The sequence below is a fragment of the Pyxicephalus adspersus genome, chromosome 1 (genome assembly GCF_032062135.1).
Source record: "Pyxicephalus adspersus chromosome 1, UCB_Pads_2.0, whole genome shotgun sequence".
NCBI lineage: Eukaryota > Metazoa > Chordata > Amphibia > Anura > Pyxicephalidae > Pyxicephalus > Pyxicephalus adspersus.
Genome location: NC_092858.1, coordinates 148,548,788 through 148,572,324, shown reverse-complemented (window position 1 = coordinate 148,572,324; position 23,537 = coordinate 148,548,788). Strand labels below are relative to the sequence as shown.

General features: G+C 39.7%; 1 protein-coding gene across 2 annotated transcripts in view; it reads right to left on the bottom strand.

The window, feature by feature from the left end:
* The window catches only part of SSH2 (slingshot protein phosphatase 2), a 153,832-nt gene extending 130,748 nt beyond the window's left edge, over positions 1-23,084 (bottom strand). For both annotated transcript variants that reach the window (XM_072430794.1, XM_072430805.1), the window contains exon 1: positions 22,799-23,084. In XM_072430794.1, coding sequence (XP_072286895.1) covers positions 22,799-22,861 — 63 coding nt within the window. In that variant the 5' untranslated portion in view covers positions 22,862-23,084. The remainder of the gene's footprint in view (positions 1-22,798) is intronic.
* Positions 23,085-23,537: the final 453 nt, after the last annotated feature.

Below are 23,537 nucleotides of genomic sequence, written 5' to 3'. Positions count from 1 at the left end.
GATTTTAAGGCATATGAATACAACAATATAATAATAAAACAAAACTAACGTGTATTTAAAGCCACTTTATTTTCATTTTGTTTGTTTAGAGTGTGTGTGGAAAGTTAACCCCTCATTTTTTTATTGCTGCCCATTTGCCTTCTGGGGAGATAAACACTTGTTTTCCAGATGATCACATTCCTGCACTTACAGAAGCAAGGAAAAAGTATCCAGAATTTTGAATTCTATTCGGAACAGAAATAAAAGCGGGAATCATTAAAATAAGTTGGAATGACAGCAGTCTAATGGGAAATTCTAAGAGAGATTCAGTCATTTTCTGATGTGTCCCCAATGGGACAAAAAGCTGACAGAGATTTTAACCTTTTCCTACATTTATATTACAATATTCACTCATTCATTTCCATGATTTAGACAAGATGTTTCTGGTTGCCTGAGGTAACCTTACATACTTGGAAACTTCACTCAGTGATGCCAAGTAAGTAAAATCTCAAAGCAAAGAGTTCAACTGCGGCCCCGGAGTGAGCCATAAAGTTTGTACATGAGAACCCACACTTCCTTCCAGCTGGCTTCCTCAATCAGTTTTCCGTGAAATTCCACATCAGCTGCAACCAAAATATCACACAGAAAAAAAGAAAATGTTTGTGGACGGCAGCTTGTTAAAGTGAGAGCCAGAAATACCATGACCAATAAAACTCCTCCGGAAGCACCATACAGTGGGCATGGAGGATGGCAGCCATTGAAATGTACCCGAAGATCGCAATAACTGCAGAATCAGCCCATCTTGTTTATTACTGAAAATGATTCTGTTACTGGATAGACAACCGCAGGTCCAACCACTCCCAAAACATTTTCCTGCGGTATTAAATTCCATTCACTTAGACAAGTAGTTGGAATCTCTTCATTTACAACACAAAAAAATGAAAACGCAGCAGAGGTTAACACTAAATTGGTGTTTGAAGCTGAGCAGGAGGAATGCCAGAGGAAATATTTGTAGGCCCTAGGAACTTGGTAATGAGGACACACATACTGTACTTACAAAAATGACCATCCAGTACAAAGAATCAAATGCCATGAAATAATAGTTTTCTATTAACACAGCTACAAAAATATCAGGTAATGCAATATAAGGGATGTAAAAAAAAAAAGGGCAGCACGGTGGCTCAGAGGTTAGCACCTTTGTAGTCCTAGGTCCTAAGTTCGAATCTCAGCCAGGACACTATCTGCATGGAGTTTGCATGGGTTTCCTCCGGGTACTCCAGTTTCCTCCCACATTCCAAAAACATGAAATAAATTTAATTAGCTTCCCCCAAAAATTTGATCTTAGACTGTATTAAAGACATATGACTATGGTAGGGACATTAATTAGATTGTGTTAGTGACATGGCTATGGACTTTGTACAGCGTTGCATAAAATGCTGGCGTTATATAAATACTGTTTAAGTAATAAAATGTACTGGATGGCTGAATGTACGATACAATACACTCATGAGGGCCCATTTACTAGAAGAGAGGGCCACTTGGCTTTTACTCGGATAGCCCAGTGTTTAGCACATCTTGTACCTTAGTAGTTCTATGTTTACCCAAAGACGTTTCACAGACGCGCGCACGTAGCATGTGCATAGACCTAAATGAAAATCCAACAGTTAGATTATCCCAGACCTCCACAACAAACTACTTCAATTCATATCATTCTTGGTATAATTATATTTGTGGGGAAAGACGCAGTTATGTTTATCTCATAATGAAAACCACACAGAATTCCAGAGTCTGCCTTATAACAGATTAGGACCAGGAACAGCAACAGTTCAGCCATTCCCAAGTAGCAAATGCTGGACTGATTAATAAGTTTGGACTGTGTGAGCATCTGTGTCTGATATCATGAAATCCTTAATCATGATGTACACAAGACCATACGATTGAGGCTAACCGCTTATAAATTCATTGCTTTGCAGGCTGCTGCACTGGGAATTAACAGAGCGCTTAATAGCAGTTTTTTGTTTCACAATATATTTAGTTAAAAAGCTATTACAGTTTAATTAAAAAAAGAAAAACTGTCTACTGGTCCTTAAAAATTCTACATTAAAGATATCCAAACTTAAAGAGGAACTATACTGATAAACGCAAAAATAAAATACACTTACCTCCAGGGCAGTGCAATCACTCTGGGGGTGTTGTAAATCAGGTCCCATGTCGTCCCGACATTTGTCCTGGAGCCGGAGTGCCATGCTCCGCCATCTTCTGCACTTCTTCTTGTTCTTCATCCTGCGTCACCCGACCCAGGCGCGAGATTGGTTGACGTAGGATGAAAAAAATTTTTTTTCTGTTTGAGCGAAAAAGGTCCTTTTACGCATGCCGGAGATGCCCGGGAATGTGCAGAAGGAGCACCCAAGAGCCTCACTGGATTGCCTGACGTAGGTATCCCGGGAGGCTTTGCACTCCCATTCATTCATGATCGCCTAGGCTGTCAAGAATTAGGGGGCGGTGCTGCACCCTTTTTTCTGTCAAGTGAAATTTCTGAGTTTTTGTACGCTTTAAGGGCGACAATGAATTATACTGCATCTCACAAATCTTCATATATAGTGACTACAATTCATAGGCCTTCTTCACCCCTCTGTAATAGTAACACTTCCTCTACCAGGCCACGTTCCATCACCGCATTGCATCTATGGAGAAGAAGCACAGTCACTCTAGGGAAAGGTTAAAGGTATACAAACCTTTAATTTTGTCCAACACATAAATGTACATACTAGTAGGTAGAACAAAACTGTAACACAAGTAAAAGTAATGTTATTAGCAATGTTTATATACTGTTGTCCTTACTGACTCATCAAAGCACCAAGATACAAACTCAAGTTAATGTGTGAGAATGACATAAAGATTCTGCTTCACTTTTAAAGCAAATTGTAAAGCTGCTAGACTGCCTATGTAAGGCTGTGTACACACATCAGAGGAAAGTTGTGCCTGTCTCTGGTCGTGAACAGCGGTCCTAACATTGTTCATCAATCTGTCCTGGCAGACTGAGGAATGACTATTTGGGAATGACCACTGCTCACTCCTATGGAGGAGAGCACATCGGGGTCCACTCGCTCCTCCGTCCTTCTTTGTATAGCAGAATGGTGATGTGGGTACAGCAAAGGTTTTTTCATTTGTTACTGGACACAAAATATTGAAGTGATCCTACGTGTGTGCAAAGCCTAAACCTGCTACATTGATTTACATAAACTATTTTGATTGCAGATAATCCATTTTCAGAAATGTATGGCATCAGAAGGGACCCTAAATCAGTGAATGGTTATTTCTATTAAAATAAGGTCATGTATGAAACAACATTTATGAACATGTGTATATCTCCCCTTCTATTGTGTGACTTCCCCCACCTCCTGTGCAATATAAATCCTGTTTATTATTATTAATAATAATGATAATAATTCAGAAAAACTTGAATACATCAGGCTGCAGAGGAACCTGACAGGAAGCATATAAACACATGAGAACGCTGGCATGTATTTTTTAAGAGCACATTCATGGCTGATCAGAAAACAAGAATATGGATGACTAAAGGTTACTTATCAGCACAGCCAGGGGCACAAGATTAATGGCAGGTAGAATATTAGAGACAGCAATAAGCTGGCTTTGCTCCTGATTTATTTAGAATAAAGAGTATTCATATTTGACTTGAGTGTTGTTTAGAACACAGTAAATATGTAGTGTGTCCACGATGCAATGTTCTCAATCTAGGACTCGCCATCCTTATCCAGGGAACGGGGGCATGTATGCCATCTGTTAACCTCCCACACTGCACAAAGAAACGTGTGCATGATCTCTTCTATCATCCATCAGCTTGCTGCACTGTAAATGTCTAAATGCCATCTCTGTATTGCTGATATTTGCACCTATAACACTTGATTACAGAGCCCAAATACTGAACTTTTCAAAAGGAAGGGTTTCATGAAAAACGTATATGCCATTGTTGACCTCCTACTGCAAATGATAGTTGCCTGACATTATTCCGATTTTCTTAAAATGTCACCAACGTAGACCAAGCATGCAAAATAGTTGTGATTTAACTTTTACTCTACTTTTTACGTGTTAATTCTCGGCATACCCATTATTACATACTAACCTTTCCTAACCAAGGTTCTACAGGCTGCCTGGAGCAATCAGCAGTTTTTGACTTTTGTAATAGTAAGAACTAGATATCAGCAAAGCGGGCTTCCTTCCCGAGCACTAATGTATAGGTAATTATCCCCAATGATCGCAAATGTAGGAAGCATTGACCCCCAATGGGACAGTCTTGGGCGCACAAAATGGGATCATCAATTCAATGGGTGTTTTCTCCCAGTGGGATTACCAAAACCCTATGGGGGTTCTTCTCCCAATGGGGTTTCCAATCCTATGGGGTTCTTCCCCCCACAGCCTTTAACCAAATGGGTTCTTCTGTGGAAAAAAATGACTGTCTTTGTTTTTCTGACTAAAACCGAGTATCTGTGTAAAACATGAACAGATATAACAAAAATATGAGAAGGCCGTTGTTAGTAAACTTTATGAGTTACAGAAAACCATAAAATCTACCAGACAACCATTTGCAATCCCAACAAACAAAATCACACATTCCACATTTTCCATTTTAGTTTGCACATTATAGGAACATTTTCAACTACTGCATTATACTTTTTAGCCACTTATGTTTTGATGGCGCTGTTCCAGAAACAGCTGTTAGGTCTTGCTTGCTACACTAAATACATGATGAGATGTCCTTGCTGCATGCTCACCGGAACTGTGCCAGATGTCCGGGGGTGCAGCGAGAGGAAGGCTGGTCTGTGTGTGGAGATGAGTATAGCCTTCAAAAATACAGAATTTTTTAAAATCCGGCACTCCTCAGGTCCGGAGGTTGCCGTTTTTTTTAATGTCAACCTGTATATGGAAGATGGGTAAATTCTAGTATTTTTTATCAGTAAATTCCTGGTATTGCCTATTATTCAGAAAGAACATCTAATCTGATGGTTTTGTCTGTCAACTTCACTTTGATTTTTTTTTTTTCTAGAGAAACATAAACATCATTCCATGTGCTCTCACATGGCCTTATCATAAGACAGCACTTGTGCCTCAAAGTCTACATTTTACCTGAGAAACAATGGCTATTCAAAGACTGACCAAATTCCTTCATTTTACAGATGGAAAAGCTATTATACCACCCATAACATATAAAGCAATTTTTTCCTTTATCATCATGAATGAAGACCAACACAAGCGCTCTGTAATTGTCTACTAGGTTATTAAACAGCAAATGTACTTTCTGTTGTAGTTAGTTTTCAAGTCATTGTAATTTCTAAAACCCTGGACAACACTACAATTTAAAACAAAATATGCTACAATGTCCACTGACTTCTTATATGAAAGAGACTCATTAGGTATTTTCTTTAACAGAAAATTGTACCTTTGTTGCCTATTAAAGCAGAATTAAAGTCAGTTTATCTTCAGCTCCAGTAGATTTGTTACATCTCTATTGCTTTTAGGAACAACATCCTGTTTAAAATAAAGCACCTGAAATACTTAAACTGATTGGCTACTCTTATCCTGGAGTCATGAGAAAAACTTTGGTATATACAGAGTAGGAGATCAGCTTCTGCCTGGCATATACACTAACAGTAAAGAACAGAAATGTATTGCTTATTTTCTCACAATTACAACTCTGCCTCTGAACAGGATATAATCTAAGCATGCATTTCTGCTACTAGAACTAATTGTGGGCCACTGCCATATGAAATGTAAAATGTAGAGGTCTTTATAAGTGTCCTGGCCAGGTCCTCTTTGTGCTGGCAAGGTCAATTTTTTGCCTTGAGGAAGGGACCCTGCACGGTCCTAAAACATTGGCTTTTCAAACATGTTGTGACAATGCTTTCACAATAAATCAAAAATCCTGTACTTTGCAGGGCTGGTGACTTCACCTTTGTCACAAATTCTACATAGTGCTATCCATGGTTGTGACTTCACGCACCCTTCCTCTTTTACAAGGTCTCTTTGCGGTAAGGAGTCATCAGACGAGATAGTCCCTTCATAGACAAATAACCAGAGAAAAAGCACAATGTGAACAACACTGTATACCAAAGTACCACCTACAGAACTGAAGGAAAGGCAACACTCACCTGACAATAGAGAAAAACTAGATTGGTTCCTCCATGGGGAAGTAGAACACAGTAAAGTGCCCCCTTGCTTGTGCCCTTTCTCGTGCTGTTTCCAAAGCCGAATAAGAGCAAATAACCTCTACTTTTGTGATAAATAAAGCCAACATGGGTGAATAAAGTTTTATATTTAACAGGCTGTTTTTCGGACCTATCATGTGAGAGACAATAAAAAGAATCCCACCAAGAGCCTCGCTCTTAATATTCGGTTAAAATAGGTATTTTATGACTTCCCTTAAGATATTTGCCTAAGACATATATAAAAATATAGTTTTTTTCTGCTCTTCCTGCCACTAAATCCATAACCCATACAGAGAGCTGACCGACTATGTAACTTTAAAGCCAACTCTCTGACCCACATATACTTACTTTCACCACATTCCTCCACAGTCCTAACCTTATATCATCTCAAGGAGAGTGTGGGGAAAGTTAAAACAACTATAAAACAAAAACAACTATAAAACTGTAGACAGAACCCGAAACACAGAGATGAAGCAGACTGCAAGAGCTGCAGAACTAAAATAAATCTAGAAGAAGCCACATTTAAAGCTAAACTCCAGGCTGACTATATGGCCATAAATTTGTTGACATCTCTTCAACATCAGTACCTGATTTCACACGAAAGGGAAATAGATTGGTACCCAAATACTATTCATACAACAAAATGTATATGTTTCCCTCTATACATATAATTTAAAAAAAAACTGCCAAAGTTTCTTTTCCCAGCAATGCTACAAATGTTGCATAGCACACTAAAATAAATGGTCCAGAGACAGGTACTGATCTTATCTTATGGTGACCCATCAATTTGTTGCATGTACGTACACATGGGTTCTCCCTCTATTACACACAGGCAAATTACTAATTTAATATGTCTGTTCAGAATGACATACAATAGAGTCCTTCATCTGCATGATCTCTAATTGGTCGCACCATTAGGTGTGTCAGATGGTGAGTCATTATGATACCTAATACCGCCTGTACTGCGGCAGGATTGATTAAGCCAGTAACTCAAACATCTGCCGACTTGCAAATGTCACATATTATCTATGTATAGGTACAGAGTCATGCTGTGAACATGTTGAGACCACAGTTGTGTTTACATTCTTTAAAGATACCTTCTAGCAAATTGTATGAATTGTGTGTTTTCTCTTAAGCATAGAGAAATGTAATTCCATTCCAAATGGCTGTTTTTGGGTGGTTACTGAAAAGTTGAGCCACAGTACACAAACACCCCGCCCCCCCTACAGATTCTTTTCACCCAGTAAAAGTTGTAAAGATCAGGTGGAATCCAAAGTAAGTCTCCAATCTTTAAAATCACTGCATGTATGTAATAGATGAATCAAACCAAATTGGCAGGTAAAGAGTATACAACTCTCAACTGGGTATTTAGGCTTCAGGTAAACTTTCTTTATGTTGAAAAGAAGAGTACAGAAGCAGCTTTAATTAAAAAGAACATCTGACCCAATATTCCAGCAAGGGTGGTGTAATTAAACATTTTTTCCCCATTGTTCATCTGATATCCATTGTGAGTAATAAGCAATAGGCACCAGATTTACTATGGGGCCCATTTATAAAGAGGCAAACCGGATGCTCGCTAGAAAAAACAGAATTCTACATAGTGCTATCCATGGTTGTGACTTCACGCACCCTTCCTCTTTTACAAGGTCTCTTTGCGGTAAGGAGTCATCAGACGAGATAGTCCCTTCATAGACAAATAACCAGAGAAAAAGCACAATGTGAACAACACTGTATACCAAAGTACCACCTACAGAACTGAAGGAAAGGCAACACTCACCTGACAATAGAGAAAAACTAGATTGGTTCCTCCATGGGGAAGTAGAACACAGTAAAGTGCCCCCTTGCTTGTGCCCTTTCTCGTGCTGTTTCCAAAGCCGAATAAGAGCAAATAACCTCTACTTTTGTGATAAATAAAGCCAACATGGGTGAATAAAGTTTTATATTTAACAGGCTGTTTTTCGGACCTATCATGTGAGAGACAATAAAAAGAATCCCACCAAGAGCCTCGCTCTTAATATTCGGTTAAAATAGGTATTTTATGACTTCCCTTAAGATATTTGCCTAAGACATATATAAAAATATAGTTTTTTTTCTGCTCTTCCTGCCACTAAATCCATAACCCATACAGAGAGCTGACCGACTATGTAACTTTAAAGCCAACTCTCTGACCCACATATACTTACTTTCACCACATTCCTCCACAGTCCTAACCTTATATCATCTCAAGGAGAGTGTGGGGAAAGTTAAAACAACTATAAAACAAAAACAACTATAAAACTGTAGACAGAACCCGAAACACAGAGATGAAGCAGACTGCAAGAGCTGCAGAACTAAAATAAATCTAGAAGAAGCCACATTTAAAGCTAAACTCCAGGCTGACTATATGGCCATAAATTTGTTGACATCTCTTCAACATCAGTACCTGATTTCACACGAAAGGGAAATAGATTGGTACCCAAATACTATTCATACAACAAAATGTATATGTTTCCCTCTATACATATAATTTAAAAAAAACTGCCAAAGTTTCTTTTCCCAGCAATGCTACAAATGTTGCATAGCACACTAAAATAAATGGTCCAGAGACAGGTACTGATCTTATCTTATGGTGACCCATCAATTTGTTGCATGTACGTACACATGGGTTCTCCCTCTATTACACACAGGCAAATTACTAATTTAATATGTCTGTTCAGAATGACATACAATAGAGTCCTTCATCTGCATGATTTCTAATTGGTCGCACCATTAGGTGTGTCAGATGGTGAGTCATTATGATACCTAATACCGCCTGTACTGCGGCAGGATTGATTAAGCCAGTAACTCAAACATCTGCCGACTTGCAAATGTCACATATTATCTATGTATAGGTACAGAGTCATGCTGTGAACATGTTGAGACCACAGTTGTGTTTACATTCTTTAAAGATACCTTCTAGCAAATTGTATGAATTGTGTGTTTTCTCTTAAGCATAGAGAAATGTAATTCCATTCCAAATGGCTGTTTTTGGGTGGTTACTGAAAAGTTGAGCCACAGTACACAAACACCCCGCCCCCCCTACAGATTCTTTTCACCCAGTAAAAGTTGTAAAGATCAGGTGGAATCCAAAGTAAGTCTCCAATCTTTAAAATCACTGCATGTATGTAATAGATGAATCAAACCAAATTGGCAGGTAAAGAGTATACAACTCTCAACTGGGTATTTAGGCTTCAGGTAAACTTTCTTTATGTTGAAAAGAAGAGTACAGAAGCAGCTTTAATTAAAAAGAACATCTGACCCAATATTCCAGCAAGGGTGGTGTAATTAAACATTTTTTCCCCATTGTTCATCTGATATCCATTGTGAGTAATAAGCAATAGGCACCAGATTTACTATGGGGCCCATTTATAAAGAGGCAAACCGGATGCTCGCTAGAAAAAACAGTTTTGATACACAAACAAAGTTTTGATACACAAACAAAAGCAGTTTTATAATAGTGGTAACTGCCTAAAGATAACAACTATTCACTTCTATAATGAACACCACTTTAGACATTTACTGTGCTGTTCCTTATAATTATTAAACAGATTACAATTTTATTACAGCCATTTGTCACTTTAAAGTTGAGTATGCCATAAGGAAAGAAAGTGTTTTTTCCAAACATACGGTTCACTTTTCATGCTTTTAAAGATCGCAAGAATACAGGTATTTCAACACATCTTTTCATCACTTTTAGAAGCCCATCTGCTTTTTAATGACAAATTCTGTATTCAACTTTTTATACATATGTCTCTACAATTTGAAACTACCAACTGACGAATACAGGCCATGCAGCAACACCAAATGCTACCCGAAGCGGCACGGTGCAAGAATTTAAACAAAAGAAAGCTATTGAGATCTAAGGATCAGCAACAGGGCAAAAAATCTTTCAGACTGATTTATATTGACTTTGTACAACTCTTTAAAAAACAACTGTTAAAGCAAAAATGAAAACCTACTAATCAAAAAGGGCAAGTCACATGTAAAGATAAAATAAATGACTCAGCCTATAAAAAGCTATTATTCTTTTTAAGAAAGAACATTTGTCCCCAATTGAGTTATGTGTTTTTATAGAAACATTTTCTATTGTACAACATTAACTTGGCCATCAAACATTTCTTTAAACTATCCATACATTTCTAAACACTTCTAGACACCTAGAGCAAAAAGAACAATATTGAATACTTTTAGTTGTCCACATTAATATAAAGAAAAGACAAGAACAATTGAAAAGAATAAAAAAAGCATTGACTGACAAGCTCAGTGGCTGACTCCTCTGTGTAGGAAAAATTAAAATCCAGGACAGCAGCCAAAGAACTACTGACGAGCGTGAGTCATCAGGCATTCGTTTTACATCTTTGCAACTGAATTGGCTTCCACGTTAAGTGCAATTAAGAAACATGTATAGTGACAGCTTAACATGACTATAAAAAAAAGAAATACAATTAATGATTCGGCAGTTTTCCATGACGTGTAAGAGAACAAGGAAAGACAGTGGAAATGTAGATTGCTTACTCAGGATTTAACACTTGGAACTACCGTGTTTCCCCGATTTTAGGACATGCTAGGTATTTATATGTCAATTCAAAAAAGGAGCAGAATGCATTTAGCTCTGTCACAACCACGCAGCTGAACTTTTGCAGTGCTGGGTCCCAGGTTTGAATCTCGCCTGGGACATTACCTGATTGGAGTTTGCAGGTTCTCCCCGTGTTTGGGTGGGTTTCCTCCGGGTACTCTGGTTTCCTCCCACAACCCAAAAACATGCAATTAGGTTAATTGGCTCGACCGCCCAAACCACCCGCTCACCCAAAATTGACCTTAGACTGTGGTAATGACATACGACTATGGTAGGGACATTAGATTGTGAACTCCTTTGAGGGACAGCTAGTGACATGCCTACGGACTTTGTACAATGCTGTGTAATATGTTAGAGCTATATAAATACTGTATAATAATAGTAATAATAATATTAATAATAATAATAATTAATACCCAATCTTTTTTTTCACTCTTGAAGTTACACTTTTACAGGTCACCCTTCCCTATACCACCTGGGACAGGTGATAGTGACTGAACAGTAAAAGAAGAACAAGCACAGTGATGAATTTACTTTATTGCCAAGCACAGCTTCCTTTAACATGCTTCTTGCACTGCAGCAAACCCAACAACTAATGCTGCTTCTCCTTCCCCTTATGCTATATAGAGGGCACAGAAGACTGCAGGGGCTGATGCCAACAAAGCCTGCATTTCATAAAATAAAAGCAAGAATTTACCAATAATTTCAGGTTTTCATTCATGTCTATTATATTTGCTTGGAATTTACCTTTAGGCTGGGTTCACATCTATGCAGCCACAGATGTGCACTGCTTGCTGATGGAATTGGGGTCAGGCTGCTCATTCATTTGAACAGGCTGCCTAGCACACACAAAATGTGTGTGCATCTTCTTTTTGTTTAGATTTGCAATGCAACAGATGGTATATGTGGTACTGTGTGCTGCGGTGCGATGTACACAAGGTCCACCGACAAGGTGCATCAGCACCACAACAACATTTGTTATAAGCAATACCATGCGGCACGGTGACAACCACACAGATGTGACCCAGCCTTAAACTTGAACTCACGTACATAAAAAATATGTGAATTATGCTATGTAGATGTTGGGTTTTAGTAAGTTCAGTGTAGCAGCTTCAATCCTGCCCCTTCTCCCTTCCCCATAGCACCAAATTAAACAGCTTGTCCCCATGAAGACATCCCTGAGTCATACTGCTTTGTCGGTTCTCTCATCAGGGAGGCCATTGTCAGTGACAGATGGCACGTGTGAGCTCGGCCATACATGGAAAATGTCCGTTCAGACAAGCTGAAGCACTAATATAATTGAAGGATTTTTTAGATAGAACTGCGGCGGGTAAATCATTACATTTGATGAGCCCTGTAATTGTCTGGTACACACGTCAGATGATTCTCGTCCGATAATCGCCTCAGGGCTGATATCAGATGAGAATCTGGAGTGTGTACAGCGCTTGAGGTTCGTCGTTCTGATGACCCTCCTAGGTTATCCACAGACGCTGAACAATCGTAATGCAAGTGAATGGGAAAGTGCAGCAGGGTGCCATTCCGTCGTTCTCCCCCTACCCTCGAAGCAGATCGGCTCTGTATGTACAGCGCTCATTCATGCATCGTTCAGCCTGTTGTTGGAAAGGATTGTTAAATATCCTTTCCAACGACAATTATTACCCAGCCTAACACACTTTCTGATAGGAGGAGACAGGCAAGAACTGATCAATGCGCTATTTATTGTTCCTTCATTATCTATCCAAAGGCTGGCTAGGTCTTGACCAAGCTGTATCCCTTAAACTGCAGGGGGTTAGGTCAGGTTAGGTTAGTCAGAAATGCAGGTATGCCATCTATCAGGTGAATATTAAGGGTAGTTGCACATTCGTAATTCAACTTCAATGTATGAGGCTGCTTACCTAAAGTTCTGCTAAATTTCAAGCATATCTTGACCCTTCGATACATCTGAGACAATTGTATTTGAAGAAAAAAACTCTTCTTGTTCCTTCAACCTACAGCCTGATAACACCATCAATGTAAATTAGATTTAAAAGCAGGCATAGCCAGGGTTATGCCCAACAAGCACCAAGGCAGTAGAATGTGCCCAGGCACTCTTACATGCACAGAAATGCTCTGCTGTATTTAATTAGGCATTAGGAAAGGCAATAATGAAGGAAAAAAAAAAGCAGAAAATATGTTCTGATAAGTTTCATATTACTGTTGCTATATCAGATTCTCTTTAGAAATATACAGAGAATATATTTATGCAGAAGAAAACAAAAATCATGGTTCTCCTTACCAGGCAGACACACTCAACTCACTGGAGAACAGGATTTGGGGGCGACAGTTTGACAGGGTCACATATTGGAGTACACAGCCAAACTTGTCTCATGATACCCAAAATTACATATGTAGGAATTCAAGAGCTTCTCTGACACGTAAAAGATAGACATACCAACTTTTGCTGGATGCCAAAATCTCCCCTTTAGGAGGAAACTTGTAGAAACAGTAGTTTTGCTGGTTATGTAGAAGGTTCTGATGTATTATGGTTCGGACAGGTTAGAAATCAGCATCAATTTAAAGGTAGTCCCCGGGTTAAGGACATCTGACATACAAACGACTCCTGGATACGAATCGGGCTTCCCTGCTTCCTGATGTGCAGGTCGGAGGCCTATTTATGTTGAGACAGACATCTGTCCCAATTGCATTTATTAAAATAATGTACATGTTTCGATTTGCTTACAGATTCAACTTAAGAACAAACCTACAGTCCCTATTTTGTATGTAACCCAGGGACTAGCTGTACATGTTCTTGTGTAACCGCGTAAGACATTTCTCCAGGAATGTTCAGTACACATGCATTAAATAAAAGAACACTTTGATATGTGATGCTTTTACATGCAAAAAGTCAAAACACATGTAGAAGTGTTAATGTATAGGATTGCTGGGTGATGAATATACTGGGCCTTAACATACCATACATACCTAGAAATTACAGTTTTCATGTGCTAGTCTCTAATGGGGTGGAAATATCAGACAAAGTATTGCAATATGGCTGCAATATGTGCAATTTTGAAGCCAGACAATATATGCCACACCTGAGACAGAATAATAAAGCTCCGCTGGTCTGATGAACGGCCCATGTAAGCGCTCAGCCATGGCTGACACATAAATAAGGAACACTCATATAAATGATTGTTCTTCAGTGACCCCCATCAGATCGCAGCCTGCAAAGCAGCTATGTGTAAAGAATCTTCAAACAAGAGAAAGGAACAAGGATACTATCATGATAAAACATATTCTTAATAATTAACACATTTCTAAATACTTTACAACTCAGCCCAGAGGCATATGCAAAGGCATGGGGTGAGGCAGATTAGGGTTCAATTTAATTTTCTTAATGAATCATTTCCAGTCATCATTATTATTTGAAAAGCAATACAATTAAAAGGCCAAGTCTGTAAATCAAACCTGTACACAAGCAGATTATCTAAGTGTCTTCCATTCAATCAACTAACACGCTTGATGCTTAAATTTATACATGTGAGATCAACAACCTAAAAGGAAAGCTTGTTTAATCTAAGCCATTTACGCTAACCAGATCTAATCACTGGGTCAGCGCACTGCTCCAATTCTTTGCAATCTGCCCTTGCAGCAGTGAAGCCTTGGGTTTAGATACCCCTGAAGCATTTACATCACAGAGTACTTCTATATTCTCCTTCAATTTGTGTAAATTTGCACTAGGTTCTCCAGTTCGGCTCCCATACCCCAAATTCTAATCTATCTATTATTATTATACAGTATTTATATAGCGCCATCATATTGCGCAGTGCTGTACAAAGTTCATAGTCTTGTCACTAGCTGGCCCTCAAAAGGGGGTCACAATCTAATGTCCCTACCTCAGTCATATGTCTTTATTACAGACCAAGATCAATTTTTAGGGGGGGAGCCAATTAACCTAACTGCATGTTTTTGGGATGTGGGAGGAAACCAGAGTAGCCAGAGGAAACCTACGCAGACACGGGGAGAACCTGTAAACTCCATGCGGATAGTGTTCTGGCCAAGATTCGAACCTGGGACCTAGTGCTGTCAAGGCCGGAGGCTAACCTCTGAGCCACCATGCTGCCCAAAATCAAGAAAAAAAGTTATCCACATGAGCAAAAATCATCTGCATTTAGTTACAGAATGGCACACAAAGCTACTAAAAACGGAAGTCAACTAAACACATTGTGAAGCACTGGTAAAATCTGCGATCAATGCCAGGTAATTACTCTTAACAATGGCAAACGACTCAAGAATGGATCGTGCAGCATCACCAACATTTGCATAGACTTGAAACCTTATTCTGCTGCAAATACAACACAAAGAGCTTTGCTGAGCATCAAGCCTGCAGAACATAGAGGGCTACATGATGTAATTTACTGCGAACATAATGAAGATTTGTACATCTGCAGCACAATTATTCTGAAGAACAGAAATAAGCAATATGTCAATATGTATCTGTATTAAAAATGCTGCAAAGTTCTATAATACGAGCACGGTAATTCTAGGCTAGAACATCTATGAGGATACTTGAAAGCGTAGTAATCAATTTACTACACATAGCTGGTAGCCATGGTAATAGTAACGCATACAGAACTCTGAAACGGCACAAGCCATAACTCAGCATTATTTTCAATGGATCCGTCTTTTTCTGCTCTTCCAGGCAGTACTTGGATTCATTTTGTATCAATGGCTTGTTTCAGGAAAACTCAGGCAGGCACGTGTTCACAACTAATAACTTATGCAAGAATTTGTTTTCCTGTCCAAGGTATATGACCACGGTATTTTACCGGCAGCTGTGAGCCAAAATGCAAATGGATTTCTCTACACAAACAGATGCTTGGAGAATTATGTAAATGCAAAGTATTCAGGACCAAGAGAGAGATCACGCTGGTTTATCTGAGATACCCTTGCCCTGCATCTTACACTTGGATAACATGCACACTGCAGGACTGCCCTGATTACCACCATCTCTGTTTCTGTAAAAGACAGACAGCTAGCCAGGGACCATGGAGAAGCTTCTGTCTACACTGTTCTTCCCAGGACCTTTTAGCTGGGTGCACCACCCAACAGCTTTAAGCAACCACCTGGCTGTTTTTGGATGGTTACTGAAAAGTTAAGTCAAAAAACATGGGTACTGGACAGCTGGGGCATATAATAACAAAAAAAATTAAACATAGGGAGCGGGCATTAGAAAGTGGGAACAAAGTAAAAAATAGTGTTGAACCCAGCAAATGTTTTAAGCCAGGTGGGAAGAAATTGTAGGTGGGTGGCAGACCCTGTACTATGACCCAACTCTTCAGTAACTACCCAAAAACAGCCGAGTGGTTACTGAAAAATGCCGGGTGGTGCGCCCAGCTAATAGGAGCTAGGGAGAACACTGTAGAGGTAGAAAGCGGACAGATTTATGGGAAGGTACTGGATTCCTACGGCATGAACAACTGGGTATACTAAAAGATACACCCAGATACAGCTCCCCCCCACCCACCTGAAACAAATTTCTGGGGAGAACACTGGACTACTAAACAGACAAGTGATGTTTAAAAAAAAAAAAAAAAAAACAGACACCTGTAAAGTCACAGAATACGTAATAAAGGATATAATATCAACATGCAATTTTGCAGCAAACATAGGCATTTTCATTGTTTATATGAAAGTGAAAGAATAAACAGCCACACTAACATGAAATGTGCCTTGTGGTTACCGATGTTATCACTAGTCAGGTCACACGATACTACACAATAGGGTAAGTACATATATCATGTTTAAGGGATCTGTAAGATTTAAGCGTACTTCATTATAAAAACAGCTAATATATACTTTGTGTTCATGTAATGCAGCTGGTAAACTCTTTGGCAGGTTATTTTCAGATGTATCTAGTTGCTGGAAGGAAACATTTCACAGGGGCGCAGACAAAAGGTGGTATATTGGTGTGACATGAATTATTAAGGAAGAGCTTTGCCTAAAGCTTTTATTTAGGTGGAGAGACAGGAATAGTTGATTGGGGGGCCATGGTTGTATATAATGGAAAGCGTGTTTGTTTTGGGCATCTAAAAGCAATGCTATAAAACAGACAGATATCCTACAGATTGAATAATAAAATATGACGTTTCTTTATTCTCTCAACAGTGCATTAGCCAAAACATATTAATTCTAACAGGTCAGCTTTATGAGAAAATGGCTATCTTTTATAAATATTTTACCCCATATACTACCTACCAGTCAGTCATTTATATTGTTCAAACATCAGTACATATTATACCTGGAGATATATATTGATTTGTATATTCCTTTATATATGTATATCCTTATAATAAAAAATCATAGCATACCAAAGAAAGAATATGCTGATCAATGACAATAATAGGTCATGCTATATGTTTAGTAGAGCATAAATATATCAATAGGCAAATACATTAGCAAATCCCAGAGCTTTCATCTGAATTACAGGCACAAGCAACCAACAGCACAAGAAAAATGGAGCCTGCAGTTCTCAGTTTGTATTACGAATGCTTTCTAACACAATTCTTCCTTAAAAAAAAAAAACACACACACACAAGACTATGTATGCAATTGTGCCAACTATGGAAGGAAGCACAGATGCGAGAATATGTGCACTTCAAAAGAAACCCTAATGTAGTAACGAATAGCTGATTAAGTTATCTACAAAGCAAAACACAAAGAAGCCTCATCATGAAAGATTTCACAGCAAAGGGCAGAATGGGACGGGATGAAGAAGTCTTCTCGTCTCCTCTTGACCAGTAATAAGCCATTTGGCAAAAGTAATTTCCCTTCAAAATGTAAATATTTACAGTGAGCCAACCTAATTAGGACTGGCAGCAATACAGATTCAGTACAAATGCAGAAGCTATGGCGAGAATACAAAGGACTTTCTTTTATTCTTTAATATTATTCGAACGTGTCCATATTGTGTCCAGCAGCTTGAACAGCATTTTGGTTGTGCTTTTTTCCACTTGTACTAAGGACAGTTTCTGAGAAAGCCAGCTAACCAAACGGCATGTTTTTGGAGGTTTAGGCAAAACAGGAATGTCCAGAAGAAACCCACACCAACACGCGGAGAACATGCAAACTCCTTGAAGATAATGTCCTGGCCGGGATTTGAACCAAGGCCCCGGCACTGCAGAGGGAAGAGCACTAGCAAAGGCCTTTATTTCATACTACAGGGTAAATACTCAAAAATTAAACAGGGTAATTAAAAAACAAACACCTAGCCGGTTGTTTAAAGTACCTATGTTAGTCTTTAAATAGATCACTGCAAGGTCCTTTGGATTCCAGGCCAGGTGTAAAAGTTTTGAAAGCTTACCAGGTGTAAACATAGCTTTGAAGACTTGCACAAAAAATCAAGAACCCCCCCTTGCAATGTAAATCTCAAATGAGAGCATAAAGTGGGTGAAAGAAGCATGAGCACCACCATAAGGTGTGGGACTGAATGTGAACTAGATTAATAAAAAGGAATTGATAAAAAAAAGGCTCCCTGTAAAGAAAATAGCTGCTACCTACCTATTCTGTCAAATGTAAACCAAATGAATAAAGAATATAAAGTCACATAATAAAATTTGATACGCAATTATTTACATTTTTAATGGGCATTTAATCAATAATATGACTGGAGACCAGCCAATCCTAACTACTATTCTACAAGGAGCTCTGCTCTAATGGAAGTGCAGGATGTTGTTTTAAAAAGAAGAGCTGTTAATTACACTAAATATAACCAAAATGACACTTTTATGTCTTCTCCTCACAGTAAAAAAAATCAACTAATATACAGCTTGGTGCCCAATAGCCTGATTTAGGGCCTAAAATTACAATTCTACCGAAGGTGCCTGGCTGGTTGAGTCATTAAACATAATTCATAATTAGTAGGCTTTACAACAAGCCCCCACTGACCTCTAAAGCTGCAGGTACTAAGGAATAATTCATCCAGTGTTTCACAAGACACATTTATGTCCACAACTACAGGTCCGCAGGCTGTGCAGAACCGGGTCACAGTCATTCTTGTTAGCTGCAGCTTTCAATGTGCCAGAAAGGATCTGTCCTCACTCCGGTCATTTTAATCAGCCAATCACATAAGCCAGCTTGTGTGATTGGCTGAATTAAATGACAAGATAGGAGCCAATTCACATGATTGGCTGAAAGAAATGACAGGAGAGAGGACACGGATCCTTCTCTTCACAGCAAAGACTGCAGCTGATGAGGACAGATGATCTCTCCCACCCACTGGACCAGTTTAATGCAAGAAAATTCTTCCACAGAACTCCCCCCCCTCCTCCTTTTCTGCTTTAGGCGGCCAATCAAAACCCAGGTTTGAGGTCCTCATATATGGTCATAAATGGAACAAGTTATACGGGTGTTTTGAGGTCAGGTTTTAATATTTGGCTGCATATTTAAAAAATGTTCTCTTTTTTTCTCCACCCTTGGTCTACATTCTCCTAAATTTAAGTCAATTGGAACAAGTGTCAAAGGCCAGTGTCTTTTGTACTCGTATTAGAGGTTTGTGCTCCAATTTTCAATCACTTATTTCCATTCCAGGACTTCTTGTTTACATTTTCATTAAACATCCCACTAGATCCCAGAGGGGGGACCAAGAAGAGCCGAGTTGTTAAATTAAAACTAGACGTCTTTTCCGCTGCAAACTTTTGGAATGAATAACTACATAGTGCCTACAGCTACAAAGATCAGTGTTAAAGTTTATTTACTGTAAATATCTATTCATAGCCTGGTCACAATTTTATTTTTGGGAGCCAAGCTCCAATTCACCAAAAATCAGCAGGTCATCACAATGTCCACTATAATGTAGGAAAGCTATGAACCTTTATAGAGATAACTAAGCAGAGGAAAGTGTAAACAGTTTTTCAGAAGATTGTACCAAGGATCCCTAAACAACATTTCTTCCACAGAAAACACAATGAAGGCATTCTGCCTTATATATAACAACTTAGAACTCACAAATAAACTGTCATATACAAAATTGGCTCAGAGCCATCCCATTAACAGGGCCTGGGAACTTTACTCACATACAATGTTCAAATCTCATCTTAGAATACCTACAATCAAAAATGCAAATTACAAAGAAAATAGAAAATAATATATCTATTTTGGGTTATAAATCTAAAACAATGACACTTTAAAAAAAATAATGAAGCAATCCCATCACATATGTGCAGGAAACGATTACATAAGGATACAGGTGTCCGCTCACCAGAGACCTGGTGGTTTGGAGAGCTTCATCCAATTTGTCATCCTACTCTACTGATACGTCAGCACAAAACAGAAAAGCCAGAACTGTGTGTTACTATCTCATGAACATCAATGGAAAATTGCTCGACATGCATGCTGATGCCAAGGGAATATGAAGGATATTATTATTTGCTAGGAACACATACACATACATATGGCTAGAGGACAATTTTGGGACCTTTGAACTTGATTGCCACTGGATTGTTGGGATTGAGGGAAGCTTTGAAAGCAGAAAGAAAAGACTCATTCACTTCTACAGGCAATAACAGTTCCTCTTTGGACACTTCCAGTCAAAATATACCGAGCGCACTTTATTCCACAGACCCACAAAGATACAACTACATTCTGATTGAAGACACTGCCACCATGTTTATTAAATCTGCATTGTCTTATTATGTTGTAGTTGAAGGACATTGAAAGAACAGATCTTGCTTTGTCAACCAACCGGAACACAGGATTCGTAACATTGGTACCCAGCTGGACTTTTTTCCCACAAATAAAAATTAGTCATAAATTCCAGTTCTTTCTAAACAATGGCCCCAAGTATTCCAAGAAAGGAAACAGCTTTATGATTTTTATATGTATGTGATCAAGGCTTTGGTGGGCAATGTCTATAAATAATTAATGCCAGTCATGTATTTAAGTTATTTAAAAAATTATATTTTGGACTTTAAACAATCCTATTATCCTTCAGCGCCACGATTACAAATAATGGGAATGCTATCAAAGCAGATTTCAAGACACAATGTGCAACAACTGACAGGAGGCTCTCAAGAGGTTCTACAGAAGTTCAAGGTCTTTCAGTAGTCCTCATCACTGACAAGCAATGCGTTCCCTGATGAGTTCTTAGAATATCTGTCAACCCAATTGTGTAAAAAGAGCTCGCCTTTGCTTTTCTCACCTCCAATCCAGCAATATCGACAATATCCTAGGAACTGAAGGACCCCACAAAAACCTAGACAAGCAAGCACTTAGCAGAAGATCCATATGCTTGTTCCATAGTTCCTGTTGTGCCCACTAAGACATTGTTCTTCACAGCCCCTTTTAGCCGGGCGCACCACCAGGCACTCTTTAATAACCACCCGGATGTTTACTGGGTGGACAATGAAAAGTTGGGTCACAATACAGGATCTGCCACCCCCCTACATCATCCTCCCACCCGGCCTAAAAAACATTTCTGAGCATGGTGGCTCAGTGGTAAGCACTCTGGCCTTTGCCACACCAGATCACAGGTTCAAATCCTGGCCAGCACACTATCTGCATGGAGTTTGCAGGTTCTCTCTGTGTCTACGTGGGCTTCCTTTAGGTGCTTCGGTTTCCTCCCACATCCCAAAAACATGCAGTTAGGTTAATTGGCTTCACCCAAAATTGACCTTACACTGTGATAATGACATATGACTAGGGACATTATATTATGGGCCTCTTTGAGGGACAGCTAAGGACATGACTATTGACTTTGTACAGCACTGAGTAATATGATGGTACTATATAAATACTGTGTAATAATAATTTCTAGGAGGAACACAGAGAACAAGGGGAACCCTCTGCATGCATTATGTCCTTGGTATTGCATGAAGGCCAAAGAGAAGGTAGACCCAAGGACTATGAGAACCTACAGATGTAGGCATCATGACAGCGCCTGGAACCCACCACCATTCTACATCTTAGTGGCCATTATCCATAAACAAAGAGCTGCCCAATACATGTATTTAGGAAACATCCATACTATCAAAGCTGCCCTAGTATCTTTCTATATCCCAATGAGCCAATACTATAGACCAGTGTTTCTCAGCCAGGGTTCTTCAGAGGTTGCTAGGGGTTCCTTGTGCAAGTTGTGCCTCTTCAGTCAGTTTAAGTGACACCAATGATCGCTATCTGTAAGGATGACATTCAATTCTTCCCACTGGCCAGAACTGTATCAGACATTCTTCCTATTGATCTCCATGTAATGCACTGTGAGCTGTGGATATAGTAATTATAGCTGGGTTTCTTAAGATCTGAAAGTTATATCAAGGGTTCCCCGAAAAGGTTGAGAAACACGGGCATAGGTAAGGTAAACCCAAGGACTACGGGAACATAAGGCGGCATCATGACAGCAGCTAGAACCCACAACCACTGTACGCCTGGTGGCCATTATCCATAAACCTCATATAGAGCTGTCCAAGGCATGCAAACAGGAAACGTCCATTATCCAGCACCCTTCTTTACCCCAAGGAGCCAATAATATAGACAACGATGGATTCCACACACACCAGTCTACACTTAGTGCCCCTACATATACCGTACCCCTTTATAACCACCTGAGGTGCATGAAACATACGTCAGACAGGGTGTGGTGGTCCCATTAAATACAGGTAAGTCATTAGAAATGTTACCTATGGTAACCTGCACAAACTGCAAGAAACGCATGGCCGAGGGGACTACAAGCATACGTCCAGTCCAAGATATAATACACAAAAGAGATATAATTATATATGATATATATTTAGCTAACCCAGGTCTGGCTGTCCTTGAGCAGGGACCAGGCACTAGACCCCAATAGCACAGCAGGTGAGTTCCAGTGACAGGCCCTGGTACATTGGAGGGAGAAGCAGAAGGATGGCGAGCAGACAGCAGCGGCCGCGCATGCGCACAGAGGCGCCGGTGGACACTACAAGGCAGGAAGAGCTGGCAGGAGCAGACAATGGGAAAGAACATTTGGACCATCATTAGCCTCATCACTCACCGACACACAGGGGCTGGAGGTGGTGCTGGGGGTGGGGGATCGCTGCACCGTAACAAGAGCCATTTAATAGCCGGAGGAGCTGTGGAGCCGCCGCCAACACCGGGCTGTCATTCTTATCCCAGGGAAGAATGGAGAGAGCCCGGGCTTCCCGCTCACACCACAAGCACAGGAGACCGGTCAGTGTGTGATCCGGGGAGCCAGTCAGATCAGCATGTCCTTCCCTCCGCCACCGCCGCCGCTAGTGATCCGCACTGAGAGGAGCGGCGGCAGCAGTAGCAGCACTGTGTGTATGTGCCGACTGAGCATGCGCACACTGTCAGCCGTCACATGGCCACACCCGTTGTACCCTATCAGCGCCGGAGCGCATGTACATCATACATCTATCATGGCATGACTGGGTTCATGTGTGCTGGCAGCTCTGCCCAGATGTACATAGGATTGGTGGCTGGATAGCTTCATATATCACCTAACACACAGGTGTACTGTTCAGTACTGGGCCACACTGACTCTGAATTGGTTTGCATTATAATGAATCTTGCTGGAAGAAATATCAAATGTTTCAAAAGCCATAAAGAACTGTATAAAACATTGATTTGTAAAGGGGAGGAAATAGCTGTGATTGCTAGCAGTGTCATAGGAAGAGCATCTACAGTCTCCAACAAGTCAGTCTATCTATCTCTTGATTATTGACTGTCTGCAGTCTCTGACCATCTCCTGTACTATGTCTGCAGTCTCTGAC